We start from the raw sequence: 20,600 nt of genomic DNA on the forward strand, positions 1-20,600 counted from the left end.
GACACGGCTTGGTAATGAGGATATTTCTGGCTGACAACTCAGCGACGCAACAAAGAGAATCGGCATCAAAGGAGGAGCCCTTCGTTTCGACTCAAACTCGCCAGTATTTACAAGCTATGGTTTTGCACCATCCCCTTTGTACTCATATTTTTAATCCTTCCTAAGGTTTTGATCATTCTCCTTTACAATTGCACAATGGGGATATCATGCGACCTTCATTCCTCCCTCAGATACGGAAATGTCTTCTATTTTCTGCCTGTGCTGAGTTCTGTTCCCTTCCTAGGACTTCAAAACCCCTCTCAAACGGAAGTACACTCATCTCAAATCCCAATTTCTATATAAAACCTGTGTTTCTTACGTAAAAGTTCACGCTGCGCTCGATTTCCTTCTGGGCTCTGCGGGCAGTGTTCTCACCCCCCCCCACTGCCTTCTCTCTCAAGCCTCCCCCTCCACCAGCGCTGACTGACATCTGTGCCCAGCTCCCAGGGGAACCCCAGCAGGACTGCTCCCCAACTCTCATCTGCGAGGCATTGATCCTTCAGAATTTAGACATTTGCATTATATTTCAATGTTGTCCTTCTTCGTGACAAAAACAGATACCAAGATATTTAGAATCATTTCCCTAACCCTGCATTAATTAGCCTCACAAAGGGGCCATGAAGAGAATGACTGGCTTCACTGAAATAATGACAATTCCACCAGTCTTACAGATGGGATTTGTTGATGACCGTATAGAACTAGGTGACACACAGCAGATTTATTGGCCAATAACTAAAGACCGCTTGATTATGAGGCGACAATGAAATTCTAGTTAAAGAATTACAAATATGCATTTTGTCTGGTGGGAACTGAGATCCGATATATGTGATGACATGTTTGCAGGGGACATTCTGGGGACATAAATATCTGGGTAGTCTCTTAATTTTCATTTTCCTTTTTGTTTTTTTAAAAGCAGGGAAGTAGGACATTAATGAGCAATCATAATTTATTATATAATGTTCCCCTAACTCTGCTTTTGAAAAAAACCACAGCACTGGCTCTAAAGGAAATTTGGCAATGGACATAAAGGGCATTGATAAATTCTATGTTCTTTATTTTATTTTTTAACTTTAGATTTCATGGGGATTTCTGCTTAGCGAGTAGTTGAGTACATTTTATGTATGTCTAATATGCATTTATAGATCTATACTCTTTTAGAGATGGATATATACATCCATCTCTATGAAACTCTGATTCTGTAATAAAAGTACCAGCAGAAAAGGTAAAAATGGACCAGGAAATAGCAATACATATATATATGCGAGCTGCACAGTGAATATTTAGAGTTAGGACACCTATGTCTAAACAAATAAAACTCTGGTTTCTTGGTTCTGTTTATTCTGTAAATTTGTCTTATTTTTAAATGGAAAAAACTGTGACAGATTGGAATTTGTTTTATCATCCTCAGGAAATGGTTAAGAATAGAAGACTCGACTCTTCACAAAATGATCCGGGATGTTCCAATTTGAAAAACGTTACTAAGGCCAGATACCACGGGTCCCCTGGGTGTGTTTCTCAGTTGAGACCAAGCCAGTGCTGACGGCAGCAGCAGTAAGCTGGCCCCCAGTAGGGATCCGAATGAAGGAGGAACACATGCCAACGTCAGAAACTGTGGTTGCAGGTGTCATTGCAAGAGTTTGCTTCCCCACCCTGGGTCTGGGTGATAAGAGGCCACCTTCAGAGTACAGTACTGTTCCTCCACGATGTTTCATGTCCCGGTAAGCCCGGGAGATCTTGCTTATAACAAACAGAAGTCTCAATCATCAAAGTTGGATACCTAATAAACTTATTAATAATTCTTCCTTCTGAACACTAATCAGCCTCTTAGATGCCCTTAACGATCAGAGGGAACACTGTAAAATTATGTCCGTAGTAGGGAATGATTATGAAAAGGTCTCCATTCTTGCCCATAGAAAAATACTAGTTTCTATTTCATGTTAACGACATTGGCGACATGAAAGTAAATCACTCTGAACAGAGGCCAGAATGCAAGAAGACAAAGACGTGAGGGCCAGGTGCTTACCTATGTGTAAGATCAGGCCACCTGGCCTGGGGCAGAGCTCGCTGCTGTCCTACTCACATCAGGCAACAGGTGCATGTGCAGACAAACCCAGCCAGCAGGCCAGACCTCAGGGACAAATGCCAGAAGCCGTAATTTCTACAGCTGCCCCAGACCCTCATGGTGTACATGCAAACATATTTAGATGTTTCAGGCTCACTGATTCTTTCCTTGGCTGTGTCCACCTGACTGATGAGACCATAGAGCCAGTCTCCATTCTGTTATAGTGTTTTGGATTTCAAGAATTTCTTTTTGATTATTTCTTAGAGTTTCTGCTTATATAACCCATCCATTCTTGCATATTATCCACTTTTTCCATTAAAATTTTTAACATAGTTAAAATCATAGTTCTAAATTTCCAGTCTGATAATTTCAAAATCTCTGCCATATCTGAATCTGGTCTAGACGCCTGCTCTATCTCTCTGAACTGTGTTTTTGTCTTTAGTATGCCTTGTAATTACGTATCGAACATGAACAGGATCCACTAGGGAAAAGGAATCTAATACCAGCTCCATCGGTGGCTTCTGTTTCGGGCTTCTGCTCTGGAAGGCTATGGTTCTCTGGATCCCCCGTCTCTCCAGCTTTGGGAGCAATAATTTGTCCTGTGGATCTAAGCAGATGACTCTAAGAAAAGTTGATGATTTCTCAGTCTTTTCCACGTTTTTCCTACTGTGAGTGTGGAAGTGACGATGTTCAAGCTCTCACATGCCAACTCAGAAGCTGGAAGTCCCCCATATTGGGATTTTTAAGGAAAAGAAAACTTGCTGTGGAAAATGTTTATCATTAGCCTAAAAAGGTTGCCCAGCCATGGAACCCAGGGGCTGAGATTGCCTATGAGGTTTTAGCTGCAAAGTTCCTCATGGCAAAGTGCAGATGCAGTGTCCATACCAAAGGGAACAGGAAGTAAAGACATTCCTTTTGGTTTATCTTTTTAATCCAAACATCTCTGGGGACCTTTTAAAGAATGAACGATGTGTCATATTCCACCTGGAACAGAAGTCTGTTTCTGTGAGCTCAAAATGCCTGCAGGTCCACACAAGGGACAGACATGGAAATGAGGGCTTTGCAACCACACGTGGTCCGTGATCAGGCAGCGACATGGAAATCCAGCAAAGCAAAGCAAACCAACACAGGAGTAGTGCTTGGATTTCTGCCTAGAGACAAGCAAGGGAAGTTGAGGAAAGCCCTACCACAGCCAGGAGTCAGTCTTTCTGGCTCCTTAGGAGCCGCAGCAGAGAAGAGGCAGACAGCCCTGAAGCCAGGCGTGAGGGTCACATGGCTGCTGAGAGCCATGAGGTTTGCCTGCCGCTCTCTGGAGCTGAGCTTGTGAGAAAGCTTTCTAAATGCTCATCAGCCTAATGCAGTTTCTGGATGTGCCTCACTGGGCTCATCACTATGTCAGGAAGAGGGCATCCACGGGGCAGAACCCAGCCACATCACAGCACCAGCAGGAATGCAAAGGGCCTGACAGATGGCAGCAGCCAAGGTCACCCAGGCCATCTGCTCTCTGCACTGCCCAGCACTGGTTACCTGCAGCTGCCGTAGCCAATTACCACAAACTTAAAGCAAGAGGTAGGTCTTCTCTCATGGTTCTGGAGGGCAGAATCCGAAATCAAGGTCTCAGCAGGGCCATACGCCCTCCAAAGGCTCTAGGGGAGGAGCTTTCCTTGCTTCTTCCAGCTCCCGGGGCTGCAGGTATTTGGTGGCTCATGGCCGCATCACCTCAATCTCTGCCTCCACCTGCACATGGCCTTCATCTGTTCCTGTGTCTTCTCCTCTGCCGTCTTGTGCAAGGACACTGGTCATTGGATTTAGGTACCCTTGCCCCAGGTAATCCAGCATGATCTCATGGCAAGACACTTAATTACCTCTGCAAGGACTCTTTTTTGCAAACAAGGTCACATACCCAGGTTCTGAGGATTAGGAGGTGGACCTACCTTTTGGGGGCCACCATTGAATCCATGCGCTATAGGACATGATCACGGTCTCCTAAAAATAAAGCCTTAGGACCTGTAATCAGTGAGGCATTACTTGGGCTACAAAATAAGGTGGCTCATCATTCTTGACCAGGGGGAGAATGATATGGAAACACCCAGAGTGGGTCTGTAAACAGGTCATCACTCCTTCCCTACAATGAACGAGGAAACCAGCAAAGGAAGCTCCATTCTGCCATGGAAATCTCCGTGGCCAGCTGTCAGATGGGCTTCAGAACGTCTTGATTCAGTTTCCGGTGTGTCGTGAACACTAAAAATTTAATTAACGTTTCACTCACCAGCACATTGACTGTACAGCTCATGCGGTTTTCTTTGTTCTCGTCGTGCATGATGGTTCTATAATCCAAAAGTCTTTCCATGAGGCGCACGACGAGTTTCACAAAAGTCTCTCCCGTTTTGGCGAGGTATTTATGCTTCCTGCAGTGCTCCAAGAGGCTGAAAAATAATTATACACACCTTGTTAATCACACTCAGAAAAAGAAACTCGACTGAGGTGCAATTTTAAATATTTTCCATTATTAACACGTTTTAATTATTTCTGGGCTACAAAGTTCATTGTAGTCTAATTACAGTCTCTTTGTCTCTGTTCTGACATAAATCCCACTGCTAATCAACACTTACATTTTATCAAATAACACTTTGTACTGTTCGTCTCCTCTGCCTCCTTCCACTTCATGATCCAGCTTGGTGATGATTTCATTTTCAAACTATAATTAAACAGAGGAAGCGTAAATAATCAGCATGGCGGATATTGCATTTTATGACTTGAGTGTCGGTCGATGGCACATAAATTGGCGAGAGATCATCAGACAGTTACCCTCTGCCTTTGAAGCCTGATTTCATTTTAGAGCTGCCATTCCGGAACCCCTGGCAGTTGTCCCCCTGCCCCAGAGGGACCGTTCACGGCCTTCCCTGGTTGATGGAGTGTGAAAGTGCGTATTCCGACGGCAAGAGCAAGAAGCAGAGAAAGACAGACAGGAAAACTGTAGGGGGGAGAAAATGAAAGAGCAACATGAAAATGTCTCAAACTTTATCTCTATGAACAAGTAACATCTAAAATAGCTTGTTGGTTCCTAGAACAGAACAGATGGTGTTTCATTTGCCAGTGAAGAGTTCTCGGCAATCTGAAAACATTGAAGGGGCCACTTCACTGCCATTCCTTGACAGATCCTAGTGAAGTACCTCACTCCGGTTGAAAACGTATTATAAAAAGTGAGGGGGCAAAGTCCCTACGGACAGACCAGCAGACACCTCAGAAGGTCCATCTCCTGGCCTTTCTTCTTTTCCCCAAAGCTTCTGGTTGGATTTCCTAGGAGTTGGGAAAGGGTTCTCAGAACCCACTCTCTCTCAGATCCACGCTTTTAGAAAAACTCTAAATTCTGGGGAGGCGCAAATCTCCAAAATGTCTTCAAGTGGCTGATTAGGCCGAAAATAATGACCTGGATAATGATGGACATGTTTCCCCATCCCCTTCCCAGTCTCTGGCAGAGTTCATGGCCATCTCCGATTCCACGGTCACCAGCCAGGTGACACCCATGTTGCAGGTGGCCCTGAGGGTACCCATCAATTTGTGCCAGTAGGAAGAGGGGACTGTAAGAGTGTTAGTTCCCATAAAGATGGAGACATCCAAACTCTGAACTTAAAAGAGGTGGACAAAGGACAAATTTAAGAAACCAAGAGCTGAATTCAGGGTTGGGAGCGCAAGCATATCATGGCATATATACAAGGATCTCGGGGATGTCTTTAAAAGATATGTTCAACCACCTGCTTTCTCAGGCAACAACCCCCAACCCCCAACTCCCCACCATATTGGGATCCCATTACAGTTTAAGCTGCACGAGAGCAAGGATTTTCTTTTTCCTTGGTCATTGCCGTAGCCCCAAGACCTAGAGCAGTGCCTGATGTTGGTGCTCTAACGGAATGAATGTGCTGTGTGCATGTAAGTTATTGACTAGAGTGGGTCTTAAATCGGATGGAGCTGGGAAGGGTTTAATATGCTAGTAAAGGAGAGGGCCAGCAGATTGCTAAATCACAACCTGCTCTCTTGGGCAAGCCAAGCCAAGTGGTGAACAGAGCTCATCTGGAGTGTCTGCAACAGATGCTGCTGGCACCATCTACTGTGCTGGTGACTCAGAGGTGCTGCCACTACAGTGGCAGCTGACTGTGGTGCCCCTGAGAAACAGAAAGCAATGGCTTTGGTGAGACCCAGGGCACAGACGCCCCACTTGTCCTCGATCAGGACACATTGCCTGAAGCCACAATTTGATCATGCTACACATGAGACAAAGCCTCAAAGCAGGGATGGAGAGAAGGATGGTTGGCTGCTGGACACCAACGGCTCAGCAACAGCATCGCAAACTGGACCTTCGCAAATCTCTCCAATTCTTCTTGACCTTCTCCATGGACTCCTCCTCTAAGTAAACACCTCCCCTTGATTCTGTCTGGCCTAGGAAGTTCAGCAATTTTAGGAACACAGAAAGAGAGATGGTTCTATTGAAGAAGGATGACTTTTTTTTTTAAACCTGGAATCTCATGAAATGACTTTTACTGTCAAATAACAACCTTTTGAAACTAACCACTACTACTCTGCTCTTCACAAGGCAGTTATTTCTAGAATCTTACATAAGGGAGATATAGATCACTTGCTAGTAGCCCCAAAGTTGGCATTTCAAGGCAGTCCCATCTCAGACGCTGTCATGATGGGAACTCCAAAGAATAAGTGTTTGATGAGTGCGGATGATTCCGAACAAATAATCGAGATACAAAATAAAACTAAATTTAATTAACACATATGATCCAATTTCACATATGTTTAATGAGTACTGATAATGAGGAAGACACAGCGTGCAGAAAAACATGCCTTCTCCTGACATGGGCAGACACGCACAGGCATTTGAAGTTGTTCATTACTCCTCAATCAGAAGGTATTTGAACTTGGAGTCTACTTTATGAAAATTGCATGTTTTCTCTGCTTCCATGTAAATCTAGCTGCCACAAACACAGGCACTGAGGAAGCTACAGCTACTTAAGTATGCCGCTTATCAAATTTTGACTGATGAATTTAATGTTTTCTAAAAAGAGTGGATGAATGATAAGTAGATCAGAACGCAGCTGATTCTAATTTTACTAACCTCGAATCTAAACTAAGTAATTTACACAAACACCTGGCAACCCTGTTCTGTTTATCAGCGATTCAATACCAGAGATCCGTGTCTAGTCTCTAATTCCAGGGTCTTCCTTAATTTTTACAGAATATACTAGAATAGGTTTCCTAGTGTGCTATGAACTGTTACTATAATCAGAATTAAATGATCCTGTCCAAATAAATTGGAGATAGTACACTTCCTGATAGAGCAGAGCTGGTTTTCTAAAAATCATGTTTATTATCTTACTTGTAAATGCATGCTGTCTGGTGATTGGCAACAGGATTCTCTACGGTTAGGATAAAATTAGCAAGGGTTTACTGTGTTGCTCAAAAGGTGGCAGAGGCACTCTCATATGATAAGCAAAATCATTATATTTTCTTCTCTTTTCTGAATCACCAATATTGCTACAAAAATATCCATGGGGTGTCCAACTTAAAATATTGAACAGAGCATTTCTAAGCATCTGATCTCAGCTGCCCTCCAAGAACATGAAACATAAGAGGGCACTTATGAATTAAGGCTTTCGGAAAGGTGCTGTTAAATTGAACATGACTGGGCTGGGGGGCTGTGCTCAAAGTGAGATCGACGTCACAGTTAACTCAATTAACTTAGAAAGGAACCACTGCTTTCACCACCCACTGCCACAGTTAACCATGGGTTATGGGCACATGTATTTGAGAGATCGTGGAGAGAAGGATCCCAGTAATGGATAATCCAAAAGCCAATTATATTTGATTTGGAACATATAATTTTTTATTTGGGTTAGATTTACCATTCTTGCTAAAATGCATTTATAAATGTATATAATCAGGCCTGCACCTTCCAGACATCCGGGAATATGCTTTCATAGAAGAGATTTGGGGTCATGCAGGAGCATGGTAGGAAGCTGGGTGGAGTGGAAAGGTTTGTACAAACACTTCCCCACCTTGATCGAGGGCTTACAGGTTATCAACAGCTGGGTGAAATCTGAAATCTATGGATGCGGTCTGCTAAATACATTAGCAATGTAATTAATGGTATATGGTCCCTCTGGTCATTTGCTGCAATTCTCAGCTGTTAGCTCTGTATTTTCCAAAGGCATAACAAAGGGAATTCTTTAAAAAGATGCCAGGAAAGAATTTTCAAGTATGCTTTTCATTATGAAGAAAAACCCTAAGTGAGGCTGAGACTCCGTGGTGCTCACTGGAGGACAGGTTCGCAGTGTGAGGGGAAAGGTCGGTTTGAGGCCCGGGGAGGGCTCAACTCCTGTGACCAACACCAGACTCTGCTCAGTGGACCCCGGGGGAAGGGCGTGAAGATACTGATGCCTGCTAACCTCTCCCATGTTAGCTTAGCAGATCCCAGAATCTCCACTAGGGTGGGACAAGGAACATGGCTGTGGGGGCAGCTCCAGGAGTTGGCGAACTATAAGGAAGGGGAGCAGAGGATGTGTGCTCAGGAACTAGTTCTGGTAGGAGCAACAGGAGGGGACGATTTAGGAGAAGGGGTGGGGTACCCAGATCCTAAGATTCTTAGAAAGGGCTGGAAGGACCAGGATAACCAGAAAACGAGAAATGGGCTTCTGCTGACTGGAGACTCACATGGACGGGGCAGGGAAATCCCTCAGGGGCACCAAGCGATGCAGCAGGTGGATGGGGTCCCTTTGGGTCAATGATAGCTGCCTCCCCAAGGTGCATAGCTGCCGTGGGCATCGAGTGGAGGCTGTCACGTGTGTTTTTCCCTCCCTGCTGCTCATAGTATCCACAACACAGGCACCAGGGAAGAGAAGGAAACCCTCCAGAGGTGGCACCATCCTGGTCATCGCACAAAGAAGGATGAGAATGAATCAGTGAGAGCTGCTCAGATCCCAGAAACATCACACAGCATCCAGTTCTCATGTCTTCCTTTCAATGGACCACAGGTCTGCCATGGCAGTGGACATCAGCCCACAATGAAGCACATTATTTTGCAGGAAGAAAGGATTTCTAAAAGAACTCAAGGCCACTGTGTACACATGGGGACCTCCCATCTCATATGCTTCTGTCCGGTCCAAGCTCCTTCCCACTGGTTCAGGTCAACTCCATCCCTTGCTGCCAGGTCCCTGGCACAGCGTGGCCCCTCTCAGGTGATTCCATGAGCATCAGAGACCCTTAGTCCACAGCCCTTTGCAGAGGTTTCCATCACCTGTGAGGACCTGCCCTGAGCAAATGCAGTCAGGCTGACCTCAGGCACTCACTGCAGCCCCCAAAAGAGTGTCCCAGGCCACAGGGAGGACACAGCAGGTGAATGGGTAACTGCAGGCCACCACCAAGAAAGCCCATTCAACACAGACCCTGGAGAGACAGGACATGCGCAAGGACATGCCCATTCTGATGGAAGATCTGTGCTCTTTTTTGCAAAAGTAGAAACAAGAGAGTAATAGGCTCTTCAGGGAAATGTATATGAAGGAACATTCTCAAGAAACGCCCTTCACTGTGGCTGATGAACACAAGAGCCGCAACTCTGGGCAACTTAGGAAAGCCAATTTGTGACACCTGCTTTTGGAATTCCACTAACAGTTTGAGGCAGTTTAATCTTGAGTGAAAGGATGGGTTTTTCTTCTGAATCCAGCAAGTCCCCTCTCCACCCCAGCTGTAAGAGTATAAAACAACTCAGACATGATGTATTATTTCATATTTCAGAATTGTACCATGTTAATGGCTCCATTCTGAAAGACACAGCAATTTTAAAAAAATAAGCTATATCATACGTTCATAATGTTAAAGTTTTGTAAAAACAAAAGACCGTCATGTCTTCCCCTCACTCCATTAGGTTTGCACATCTGCTTTAAAAGTGGAGGCAATTTAAGCCCTTGTTGATGTGACTAATAAGGTAAGATAATTGGATTTGCAGTGGATTAGTTAAACAGCAGCCAACCATCTCCCACACTGCCCCAGAAGCTCTGGGATGGAAGGGCAGGCGGGGTGGCTGGCTGTGCCCTGGTGTGCTGTCCACCTGCCCCTCGCTACACAGTCACCCACATCACCTGCAAGCTAGGGGCCAACCCCTCTGCTTCAGGAAGACCAGAGGGCAGAGGATGAGCTGTACTTAGAGCAGAAAGAAGTTAGAAAAGATGGAAAGAACAAGTCAAGAGACAAATGCTGTGGCCCAGGAGAGGCCCGGGCTGGCGTAACAGTGACGGGGTGGAATGGACGAGTGCTGCAGGTGAGACAGAGGAGGGACTGACCAGTCGTCACAACCAACTTTCACGGAGGCCAAGGGAGCAAGCAAAGGCCAGGCCAGTGTGACCTGCACCCAGAAAACCAAGTGACAAGGAGACCAGTAGAAAGGGGGACAATGCTGTGTGTTTGGGGCATTTCACCTAGCGGGGGTGGGCCAACCCCACAGAAGGGAATATTGATCTTTTCCCAATTCACAGGAAAAGATGGACACAGAAGAGAGATTCTTTCACAAGTTTCAGTTTTTTTGCCTTAATTTAAAAAACCTTCAGTGTATGCAATCCCTTGTCTAGAGAGGTCCAAGCAGACGACAGCACAAATGAACAGCCAATGACTATTAACCAAAATGCAAGCAGCTGACCACGTGCAGCCTGGGAGTGGGTTCTCTGTCCTCACACTTGTGCTTGAATTTACACACCAGGCAAGGCATGTTTTGTGCTAGTGAAATTGCTGGTAGCTTAAGAGATGGAATTGAAGGTACATAACTACTTCATGGTATTATTTAAAATCTGTTTGGCTTTATCTCCTAATACTGGACAGATTTTGAGGTTTCAATGGGGAAGACAGTGTTAAGAACGGAGGCAAAACTTCTGTGGCCTCATTAACTTCAGAGCATTTCCCAGCAGCCCTGGGGCCCCTATAAATTGGGGGAAATGAAGCACTTCCTCAGAAGATTGTTGTAGGATATTTTAAAGCTAGAGTTAGACAGCAATGAGACAAAAAGAATGTGAGGAAGAAAGGTAACAATTCAGAAACCAAACTCTTACTCATCTTTCTCTAACTGCCCTTGACCTTATTTTAACCCAAATGACAAATATGACGTTTTAAAGACTTTTGATCTTAGTCTTCAGTGCTGGTGACATATATCTATATGAATATGCTCCCCCTCCTCCCTTTGCCTGATTCTTTAATTTAATAGCATTTTTTCACAAAATCTTTCTTTGGGCCTGATTTATATATCATTCAAAAAGTCAGATGACTTTTCTGCCTAGGAAAAAGCATTTTAAATTATAATTCATGGTTCCAGTGAGTTGGCAGTGAAATTGGGACCAGGATTTAGTGCCAGCAGCAACAGAGATGGGTCGAATCTTATGGCAATAATATCAAAGAATTTGGCAATAATGTCAAAAGTTACAAAAATATTTTGAATCAGTAATTGCATTTTTGAGACTGTATACTGGGAAAGCTTTCAAATTAAATTCAAGCTGTATGCTTGAATGTGTTTACAGCACATTTACAGGAGTGAAAATCTGCAAACAACCTAAATGCCCAGCTATAGGGGATAGATATGTAAATGATAGTCACTTCATTTTATGAAATGTTATGCTTTCATTAAAATCATGGTGACTGTGTTGTAATTAAGGCAAATATGTTTGATATATTGCCAAACAAAAAGAACATAACCAAAAATCCAGATATAATGTTTACATTACATTACGTATGTACAAAGACTGATCGTGGACCAAAGAAACAAAAACATCTGTTCTTTATTAAATGAATTCTCTTTAACATTACAAAAACTAAATGTAGGGAGAACTTCTGCTCCCATGAAAAAGAAGAAAGGAAGGAAGGAAGGGAGGGAGGAAGGTAGTGAGAGGGGAGTACTAATACTGCTCTACCTTGCCCAACAGACATTACATCATAATAAAATAACATACAGCCCTCTCTACTGCCCACTGTAGGAATAATATCAAAACAATAATCACCAGTCACCTTACAAACTGCCTAGTGAATCAAAATACAAAAAACAAATGATGATATCCCAGCCAGGTATTAGGATCCTTTGCAGTGGGTTTTGGGGCACAGCCGTGAGTGTGTAAGGGGAATAACTCCTCCGGCAGTCAGACCCTGCTCATCTCATGTGCACTCCTCCCAGGCTTTAGGGTCCAGCCCCAGAGGAACGGCCATGCCCAGGTCCTCAGATGCTGGGGACTCACCCTGCAGGCTGTCCCTGTGCCCCACAAAGACCCAGATAGAGGCTGAGCTTCTAGCCTTGCAATCAGGGCAAAGGGCAACATCAACGGACATCTTTTATGGTGTCAGGCACTGAGCTAAGGGCTTTATAGTTCTGATTTTATTTCACTATCATAATACCCCTTTCTGGCAGATTCTATTTTATACCAATGTTACTTTGATTTAGAAACTTAAAGATGTTGAGTGATTTGTTCAAGACCCAGGTAGTACATGGCTAAGCCTGGGAATCACAGTCTACCAGACTTCAGCATCTGAACTCCATTCTTATTCGAAGTGTGGAAGGTGTTTCTGTTTTGTATCTCTCTTTTCTGTTCTAGGAAATAGTAAAATTGTTTTTCATGAATACTGCCTTCATGCAATATGATAAAGACTGACCAATGAAAATCTACAGATTATTCAAAACTCTTTTCAATAATAAAGTAAAATGTAAGGAAAATCTGCCCTTTAAATATTAGATCCCACTAAAATCATACTACCTTGATTGATGAAGGTTTGATTTCTCTCCAGTATAAAAATTTTCTCAAAATTCCATAAAAATCTATGTAAAATGCTCAGTATATGCATTTATTTGAATTGCTATAACATTTTTTAAAAGGTACCTTTCAATTCAGAGGATTCCCTACTATTTGGGATTGGCTTATTCCTCCTATAAAGCATCATGGCCAAACCATTAGTGCACTAAGGAGAAATGTGAGTACGTGTGTGTGTGTGAGCATGCATGTGTATATGTGTATGTGTGGGTGTGTGTTCCAACCTGTGAATACACAAACACTATACTTATTTTCATGGATCCAGGGAAGGAGATTTTCAATACTCCTCAAGCATAAGTTATTCAGAGTTCGTCCTTCATGTTGCTACAGTATGTTTCGAGCACTTTACTGAGGAATTTTCATCAATTCCATTGCACAGGTTAAAAAACCGAGATACACACGTAAAAGAATAAAAACAAAAACTTTGGATTTCAAAATAATTTAACTCTGCAATAAGCCATTCTGAGAGAATATGATAAATAACATTTAATCAAACATTCTAAAGTGTACATACCAAGGAGGGGGAGAAAGAGACTTTTATCCAGGGTTTCATGTGTAAGTAAATCCAGATTAAAATAAGTAAAAGCTAAAAATTGAGAATAATTCTTCCTAAAATTGAGGGCAAAGAATGATAAGCTTCTTCAATAAGGAAAATCACAGGCTTTTTCTCTCTTAAGCTGTAGGGAATTATGTTTTCCGTGTTCAGCACCTTTCACTCTAGAATTATCTAAAGTTTCTTTCAAGGTTTTCAGGCTTATCCCCTTCATCTCCCCAGGCCACTTACTGCACATCTCTGTCCTTACCATTTGGAAGCTTCGGGTTGAATGAAATTCACACTGCATCATGTCAAAGAAGATGGGGATGGTGGCTTTGCGCAGTTCTGTCTCAGGAATTAGTGTCATTTCTAATATTGGGCCCACCATTTCTGGAATGAACTTTATCTTGTGTTGACCTTGGAATAAAGAAATAGATTATTCAGAAATTTTAAAAAAGGATTCCAAAATGGGCTTCAATGGAGAAAACAAAACACAGATCATTGTGACTTTGAGCAGGAAGCTCTTGGGAATGTGCATCTGTTTCTCAGTAGCAATTGAACATTTCCAGCATTCAACATGTTCAAGGTGTTACAACATTTCACTCGTAACATTTGTATCCCGAATGTTACAAGTGAAGCTAGTCAAAGATCCGTACAATGTAAGGCCTGCAGTCATGACTTTGTCTGTCCCAGGAGACAAACCCCCTTTCACAAGTAGATAATGGCATCACATAGTTTAAGGACACCAGCAGCTGAGACTCAGTTTTGGATGGAGCAGGGGCTGGGAGTTGGGTGTCTCAGCAACTAACTTTGTGAACAATGAGAAGAACAAGATTCAACAAATGAGGGAGAGCAGATGGTCTCTTGGGTCCTTCCTATCTACAAGATCTTATGAAGATGAGTTTGCAATTTGGTACCTCTGTAAATAATGCACAGTGATTTCTGTAACTTTCCAAATCACTATAATCAAAGCAAATCAAAGCACAGGCATCAGTATGAAACTGTAAAAATAGGAATGATTCTACTTTTTTTAGCTACTGTTTGATAGGAAAATCCTTTTTTAAAGAACTACTTTATTAACTTTATCTCACCTATCTTGTTCCAGATAAGATTTTTATTCAGGGAAATATTTTACAAAAGTTTTTTTTAAATACAAATAATATGGTCATTGTGAATAATAATGAATATTACAATACTAGCTAACATTTACTAAGTACTTGTTACATGACCAGCCTAGTGGAAAGCACCATCTCACTGAATTGTCATGGTAACCTTCTGAGATGAGTACCTTCTTAGCCCATTTCACAGGTGAGGAAACCAGGCTGTTTCCAAGGCTGTTGAAGGAGCTGTTCAGTGGACTAGAGGAGCAGAATTTGAACCTGGGCCTGAGATTCGATAGCCTCAGCTGTGGCCCTCATTTTACTGATTCCTTCCCTGTTTGCTTGTCAGAGAATCTTTTCGCAGCCCTTGGACCCTCCCCTCTCCTGTGAAACAGCAATGTGAGAGCGACCCACACCACTCCCTGATTTGTCTACCTTAATTGTAAACTACATGGAGGTTGGTGATCTTTCATTTTATCCAACATTGCCAGGATATTACAATTCTCAAATAAATCCCCCAGGAAGTAGAGACTGGCTTCTTGCAAGCACACAAACTTTTTCCTTTGCTACTTCAGTTTCTTTTGTTGGAAATTGTGGTTATCTTGCCTTTTCGGGCCTGTGTCTTTGACTTAGACGCTAACTTATAATCACTATTGGAAAATCCAACAACTGAGCAGAGAAGTCTGCAAATAGGTCTGACTCAGTGATCAGTACCTCCCTCTTGCTAGTTGTGGGGTTCGCTGCCACAGGGCACAGTGGCTCCCATGCCCTCTGAGTGGGCTGCTTCTAAGTTCCAGAGGACAAGGGGTGACATGAGTGAGCTTATAAAGAGCTTGCAGTGAGTGGAGGAAGGTCTGTGAGACCACAGAGTGCGGAAGCTGTAGCAACCGCCAAGCTCGTTTCACTGTCTCAATGCTGTGCCTCTAGAAGGAAGCTGCTGGAAAACTCACTTCTGAAGGGGCCTTAGCCTTGTTTAAGGTGATGTGATTACATGTAGCGGCAGGGCCTGTCGAGTGGTCTTTTAAGACTACTCTTAAAATCCTACCCTCTTGTCTTTAATTTCAGAAATCTTGACTTATTTTCATTTCACCACACTATAACTAACATCATTTCATTTCTGACATACAACAGAGGAATGTACAATAAATTAAATTCCTGAATGAAATATTTGCAACTTTTTAAAATTAACACCAGCAATTTATCCACAGTTAACCAATCTTACTAATATTTTTACCCAATCAGGAAACACAATGGATATTGGAAAGAATTTAGTTTTCTTTACAACTCAGCTAATATAGATTTCTGAGAACCATTAAACAAATGTGGCTAGTATAAATAACTGTACTTAAGAAATACAGCATCCTCATAATTAGCCTAAATGAATTTTTATTGGGAGGACAAAAACACAAAATGTAACCTCCAATTAGGAATCTGAATATAATTAAAATCTTATTCTTAACTTTTACTAAATAATTAATATTTTGACTAAGGCTATCACAGCGTGATTCTCATCACTTTCCCAAATGCTTAATGCTTCTGAAAGGTGTGTAACTGCTGCAAAGCATTCCCTTGAAAATGCTATTATATCCAGTCTCTCAGGTGACACTTTCCTTGTATTATGCCTAAAAAATGTCAGAGCTAATGTTTCAGAAAAGAGATGATGGTGACAGGGTGTTGTTTATCAACAACAGTCTCGGTGTCATAAAGTTCTGTCTGTCACCACCAGGTTTTATTGTTCCAAGGTAGGAGAAACATAGCAGTAACAAGTGGTTGTAGAAGCAAGAATTGGAAAAATAACGTACACAAATGATGGTTTCTTCACCTTTGATCATTACCCTTCCTGTTAGTACAGAAAACCCATTGGTCTGAGCTGGCGCTGAGTTCTATGGATAGTGACATCCCTGGGGGTTTAACCTTCGCAAACCAACGGTCTCCAAAGTGAGCAAGTCGTGGTGGGTGACGTTCTCTGGCATTCATCTGTTTCTTTCTCTCTCTCTCTCTTTTTTTTTTTTTTGATATTTGCATTGTGGATTTCCCCTGAAGCAAATCTTGCTCAAATTTAATGATGAACTCAGGTTTGGAGTCAATAAGCATCAAGGTGAGTCCAGCAGTACAGATTTCCAAAAAGAGAAGCTGTACTTTTCTTGCTCCTTTTGAGACAAAGGAAGAGTCATAGGAGGATGAAGTGAGTATTTCACCTCAGGCTACCTTAACAGTCTTGCAGTTGCCGCTGGAAAATCCTCTAACCCCACACCTGGAGCCTTTATGCCAGCTGCAGAGCATGGAGGGGCTTCCCCTGGGAATGGCCCCTTGTTCTCTACTGGAGCTGGGCCCTCCCTAGTCAGCAGCCTCCCCCTGGGTGTTTAAATTATCTCTTTACAATCACCAGTGTTAGAAATCTGGGACATAAACATAGTCTCATCCCAGGAAAATCTCTAGGTACACAAGGGCAGGCAGAGCGAAAAACTCCACCATCAGCCAAACTGATTAGGCCATATTGTATATGAGTTTTTAATGAAAAGCACACAATTTTCCCAGCTCCCCCACCAAAATACCCATGAAGGGAATCCTTGCATGAAAAATATCCCAAAGCTAACGCAGTAGATAAAGATCATGCCCTGAGCACATTTGCTCTGGCTGGATCGGGCACAGGGTGTGGGTTTAACAAACAAAGGGTAAATCAAGTCAGCGCAGAAGATCAGGTGCTGCAGCAGGCTGCCTCCCAGACACGCTTTGATAAATAACTCAAGAGTTGGGTAAATAAGCACATTTCCCCCCTTTTTCTTTTGAGAAAGAGCCTGCTTTTGATTTCCCCTTTCAGACTCTACACATGACAGATTGGAGAGGGAAAGAATCATGCAGCGCTGTCCCACGGGGCAGGGCCGTGTTTGCACTGGTATTAAATCGAGCAAAACAGACCCCAGATCCTTGTTTTGTGGCTGGGCATGGAGGAGGCGCGATCCGGGCCACTCCTCTCAGCGAGCCGCACGTGTTATTGGAAAGGCTCAAGGAAGAAGCAGTTTTGTGGGGCATTTGGCTCAAGGCCTGATTGAGTCACAGGTGACTAATGGTAAGATGAGATATATATATATATATATATATGATTTCAAATTTTTTTTTTTTTTTTTTTTTTTTTAAGACAGAGTCTTGCTTTGTTGCCCGGGCTAGAGTGAGTGCCGTGGCATCAACCTAGCTCACAGCAACCTCAAACTCCTGGGCTTAAGCGATCCTACTGCCTCAGCCTCCCGAGTAGCTGGGACTACAGGCATGCGCCACCATGCCTGGCTAATTTTTTCTATATATAGATTTTTAGCTGTCCAAATCATTTCTTTCTAGTTTTGGTAGAGATGGGGTCTCACTCTTGCTCAGGCTGGTCTCGAACTCCTGACCTCGAGGGATCCACCTGCCTCGGCCTCCCAGAGTGCTAGGATTACAGGCGTGAGCCACCGTGCCCGGCCTATGATTTCTATTTTTATTTTCTTGGCACAGCCAGCTCTATCATCCTGCCAGTCTGTTTCCAAACCCAAGCCCACTTAAAAAAATAAAAATAAAAAACCTGTATAGAAAATAGACTGTGTACATCCTGGGAAGTCAAGATATGCTGTTATAAATTTCAAGGGTGGTGGCTTTGGCAATGACACTCCCAAATACCTGGGATGAGAAGGAGCCAGGTGCCTGAGGATGAACCTATGCAGCCACACGGAGGCAGCCTGATGCTTTTATTGTTATCTCTTTAACTTTTAAAAAGAACTTAATTATTTTACAAATAAAGAACCCAATTCTGGTGGCTGATTATTATTTCTTGCTGTTTCCAAGTCCCTGCCTTTAATTGGCCACGGTCATGGTTTACTTTCAACCTCTTGGTCACTTCCAAGGTCAGAGTGGATGTTCCCAGCTAAAAAGCTGCAAAAAACACATCTTACACATTAATCACCACATTCAAATCAGCAACTGACAGGAAGGAACGGGGAAATGTGCTCTCTTAACTGCATTTAAGTCTCTTGTCGCTTGACTTGGCCTATTTGGAGCATAATGACAGATAATGTCAAGAAAACCCACTGTTCTGAAAAGGCTTTAAAAGTCTGAGGCAGACCGAAGTGTGTGTCCTGAGAAGGCTGGGCCTTTCCCAGGGCTGGGAGGGGCACCACAGAGAAACGTGCCCTCCCCTGGGCGCGTCTTTCCTTCCATCTTTGCTGTTATGGCAGATGGCACAAAATGACATGGAGCCAGTTTCAGTGGTGGTCAGTCTCAGGGACTCCAGGGGTGACGCTAAAAATACTTAAAGAAAACAAAACCCCAAACTGAAGCACCCACCAGGCAGTGACCTCTGGGCTGCTGTGGCTCCTGCTGAGTTTTGGGGGTTCCCTCTATACCAGGCAGGGACCCTGTGGTTGAGGGATAGCAGAGAGCAGGTTGGGGGCCCTTGGGGGCTCTAAGGGGCCAGGGTGAGCTGTGTGGCAGCAATGGCTATTTACCGGGAGAAGGAAGCACTTTCATGTGTAATGACCCATTGGAACCTCTGCTAGGGTGGGTGTCTCTAGTTATTGCAAATGATGGGAAAATATTAGTGAGCTATTGAGCATGAAGTACCTTCCTTTGGGAGCCCGTGTGAAACTGTCCTCTTGGGGGAAATAAACAACCCACAGTTTGTACTTTAGAGTTGAAATGCAATGACTCAGAAAAAGGAGGTGCCACTGTTTCACGAAGGGCCAGGGTAAAAGATGACCTCAGAGAGAGCCTGTGTCCAGAAGAGAGGTCTCAGGTCTACCCTGGGAGCCTGGCCATCTCTCAGAAGGTCCCTGTCACCTGCTCCTGCCTCTCTCTCCCAGGGCTAAGCACAGTCCCTGCCTGGCGTGGGTCGTGCCATCTGTCCTGCCAGAGCAAATGACAAATGCATCTGCCAGAGAATGATTTTAAGAAAGAACACAGAGAGATCAATTAGAATGAATCATGAATTCTCCTCCCCATTCTAAAAGCCTTAGCATTTTATTACTGACATCATATATATATGTCATAGAATTATTGAGATTTAAGATGGGAAGGTTCTTGAAAAATTCAGTCCTACCTCTTTGTCTTACAGCCCAGAAAGACCAAGCCACGTGCCTGAGGTCACACGGGCAGGCAGGGGCAGGGCTGGATGGAAACTCCAAGGTGCCACTGATCACCGATTGTCATCTCTCCTGACTCGAGAGCACAGGCTCCTACTCTCCCCCCAGGGATGGCAGGAAGGCCAAGGACAGGACGGTGCCCGGTGGGTTCCACGTTGCAGAGATCACCAGGCCCTCTGACAGCCCAGAGCCAGTATTTGGCTTCTGGATATATAAGCTGCTGCTGCAGCAAAGTCACTTGCAAAGATCTGGCACAGCATTTTCTTACGGGGTCCTCAGCTGCCCCCAGCACCGATGCCCAGACAGGATGCGATGGTTCCCTTTGCATGGCAAGGGCACAGGCAGCAGAGCCACTCTGACCCGCTCTTCAGCCCCACCCGGGGGCTCCTGTGGGGGGTTTCCTGAAAGCCCAACTGGGCCTCATGTTCAACGAAAGTCCTTAGTTTCTATCTTCTCAATGTTATCCATAGAGCATCTTATAGTTTTTCTTTCAAGGACCCATCTGAAAAAGACTCCATCCTTCATATAAGCAGAAAGACAAATGTTTGAGAATTCTCAGAACATTCCCTTGAGATGAGCCACGCCCTTCCTTCACATGTCTGCTGACGTCAGGGAACTAAGGAAGGATGAGGAACCAAAGGTCCCTCTGGGGAAATCTGGCTCGGGCTGAAAAGAGGTTGCCACGACCTTGCTGACCACAGTGGCAGGAGTGGCCCTCAACACCCTGCTCCTGCCTCCTCCCAGGGAGTTCAGGAGGGCGGTGGAGCCCAGTTGCACACCTTCGTCAAAATCCACGTTTAGCTTTTACCACACTGTTCCTTTCCGCATCTTTCCAGCTGCGCTTCCCAGTCGCTGCGCGGAGCTGGCACCCACCAGGAAGGAGGTGTCTTGGGAGGCAGCTGCGGCGTGGCAGCCCTG

The 20,600-nt window shown here is 43.9% G+C and overlaps 1 protein-coding gene across 3 annotated transcripts in view; it reads right to left on the bottom strand.

The window, feature by feature from the left end:
- Positions 1-20,600, bottom strand: part of DOCK1 (dedicator of cytokinesis 1) — a 469,449-nt gene that overhangs the window by 61,012 nt on the left and 387,837 nt on the right. For all 3 annotated transcript variants that reach the window (XM_045569235.1, XM_045569236.1, XM_045569237.1), the window contains 3 exons: positions 13,743-13,891; positions 4,714-4,799; positions 4,371-4,527 (listed from right to left, as the gene is read on the bottom strand). In XM_045569235.1, the coding sequence (XP_045425191.1) occupies positions 4,371-4,527; positions 4,714-4,799; positions 13,743-13,891 (392 nt within the window). The remainder of the gene's footprint in view (positions 1-4,370; positions 4,528-4,713; positions 4,800-13,742; positions 13,892-20,600) is intronic.

Source organism: Lemur catta, chromosome 14, assembly GCF_020740605.2.
Source record: "Lemur catta isolate mLemCat1 chromosome 14, mLemCat1.pri, whole genome shotgun sequence".
Taxonomy (NCBI): Eukaryota; Metazoa; Chordata; class Mammalia; order Primates; family Lemuridae; genus Lemur; species Lemur catta.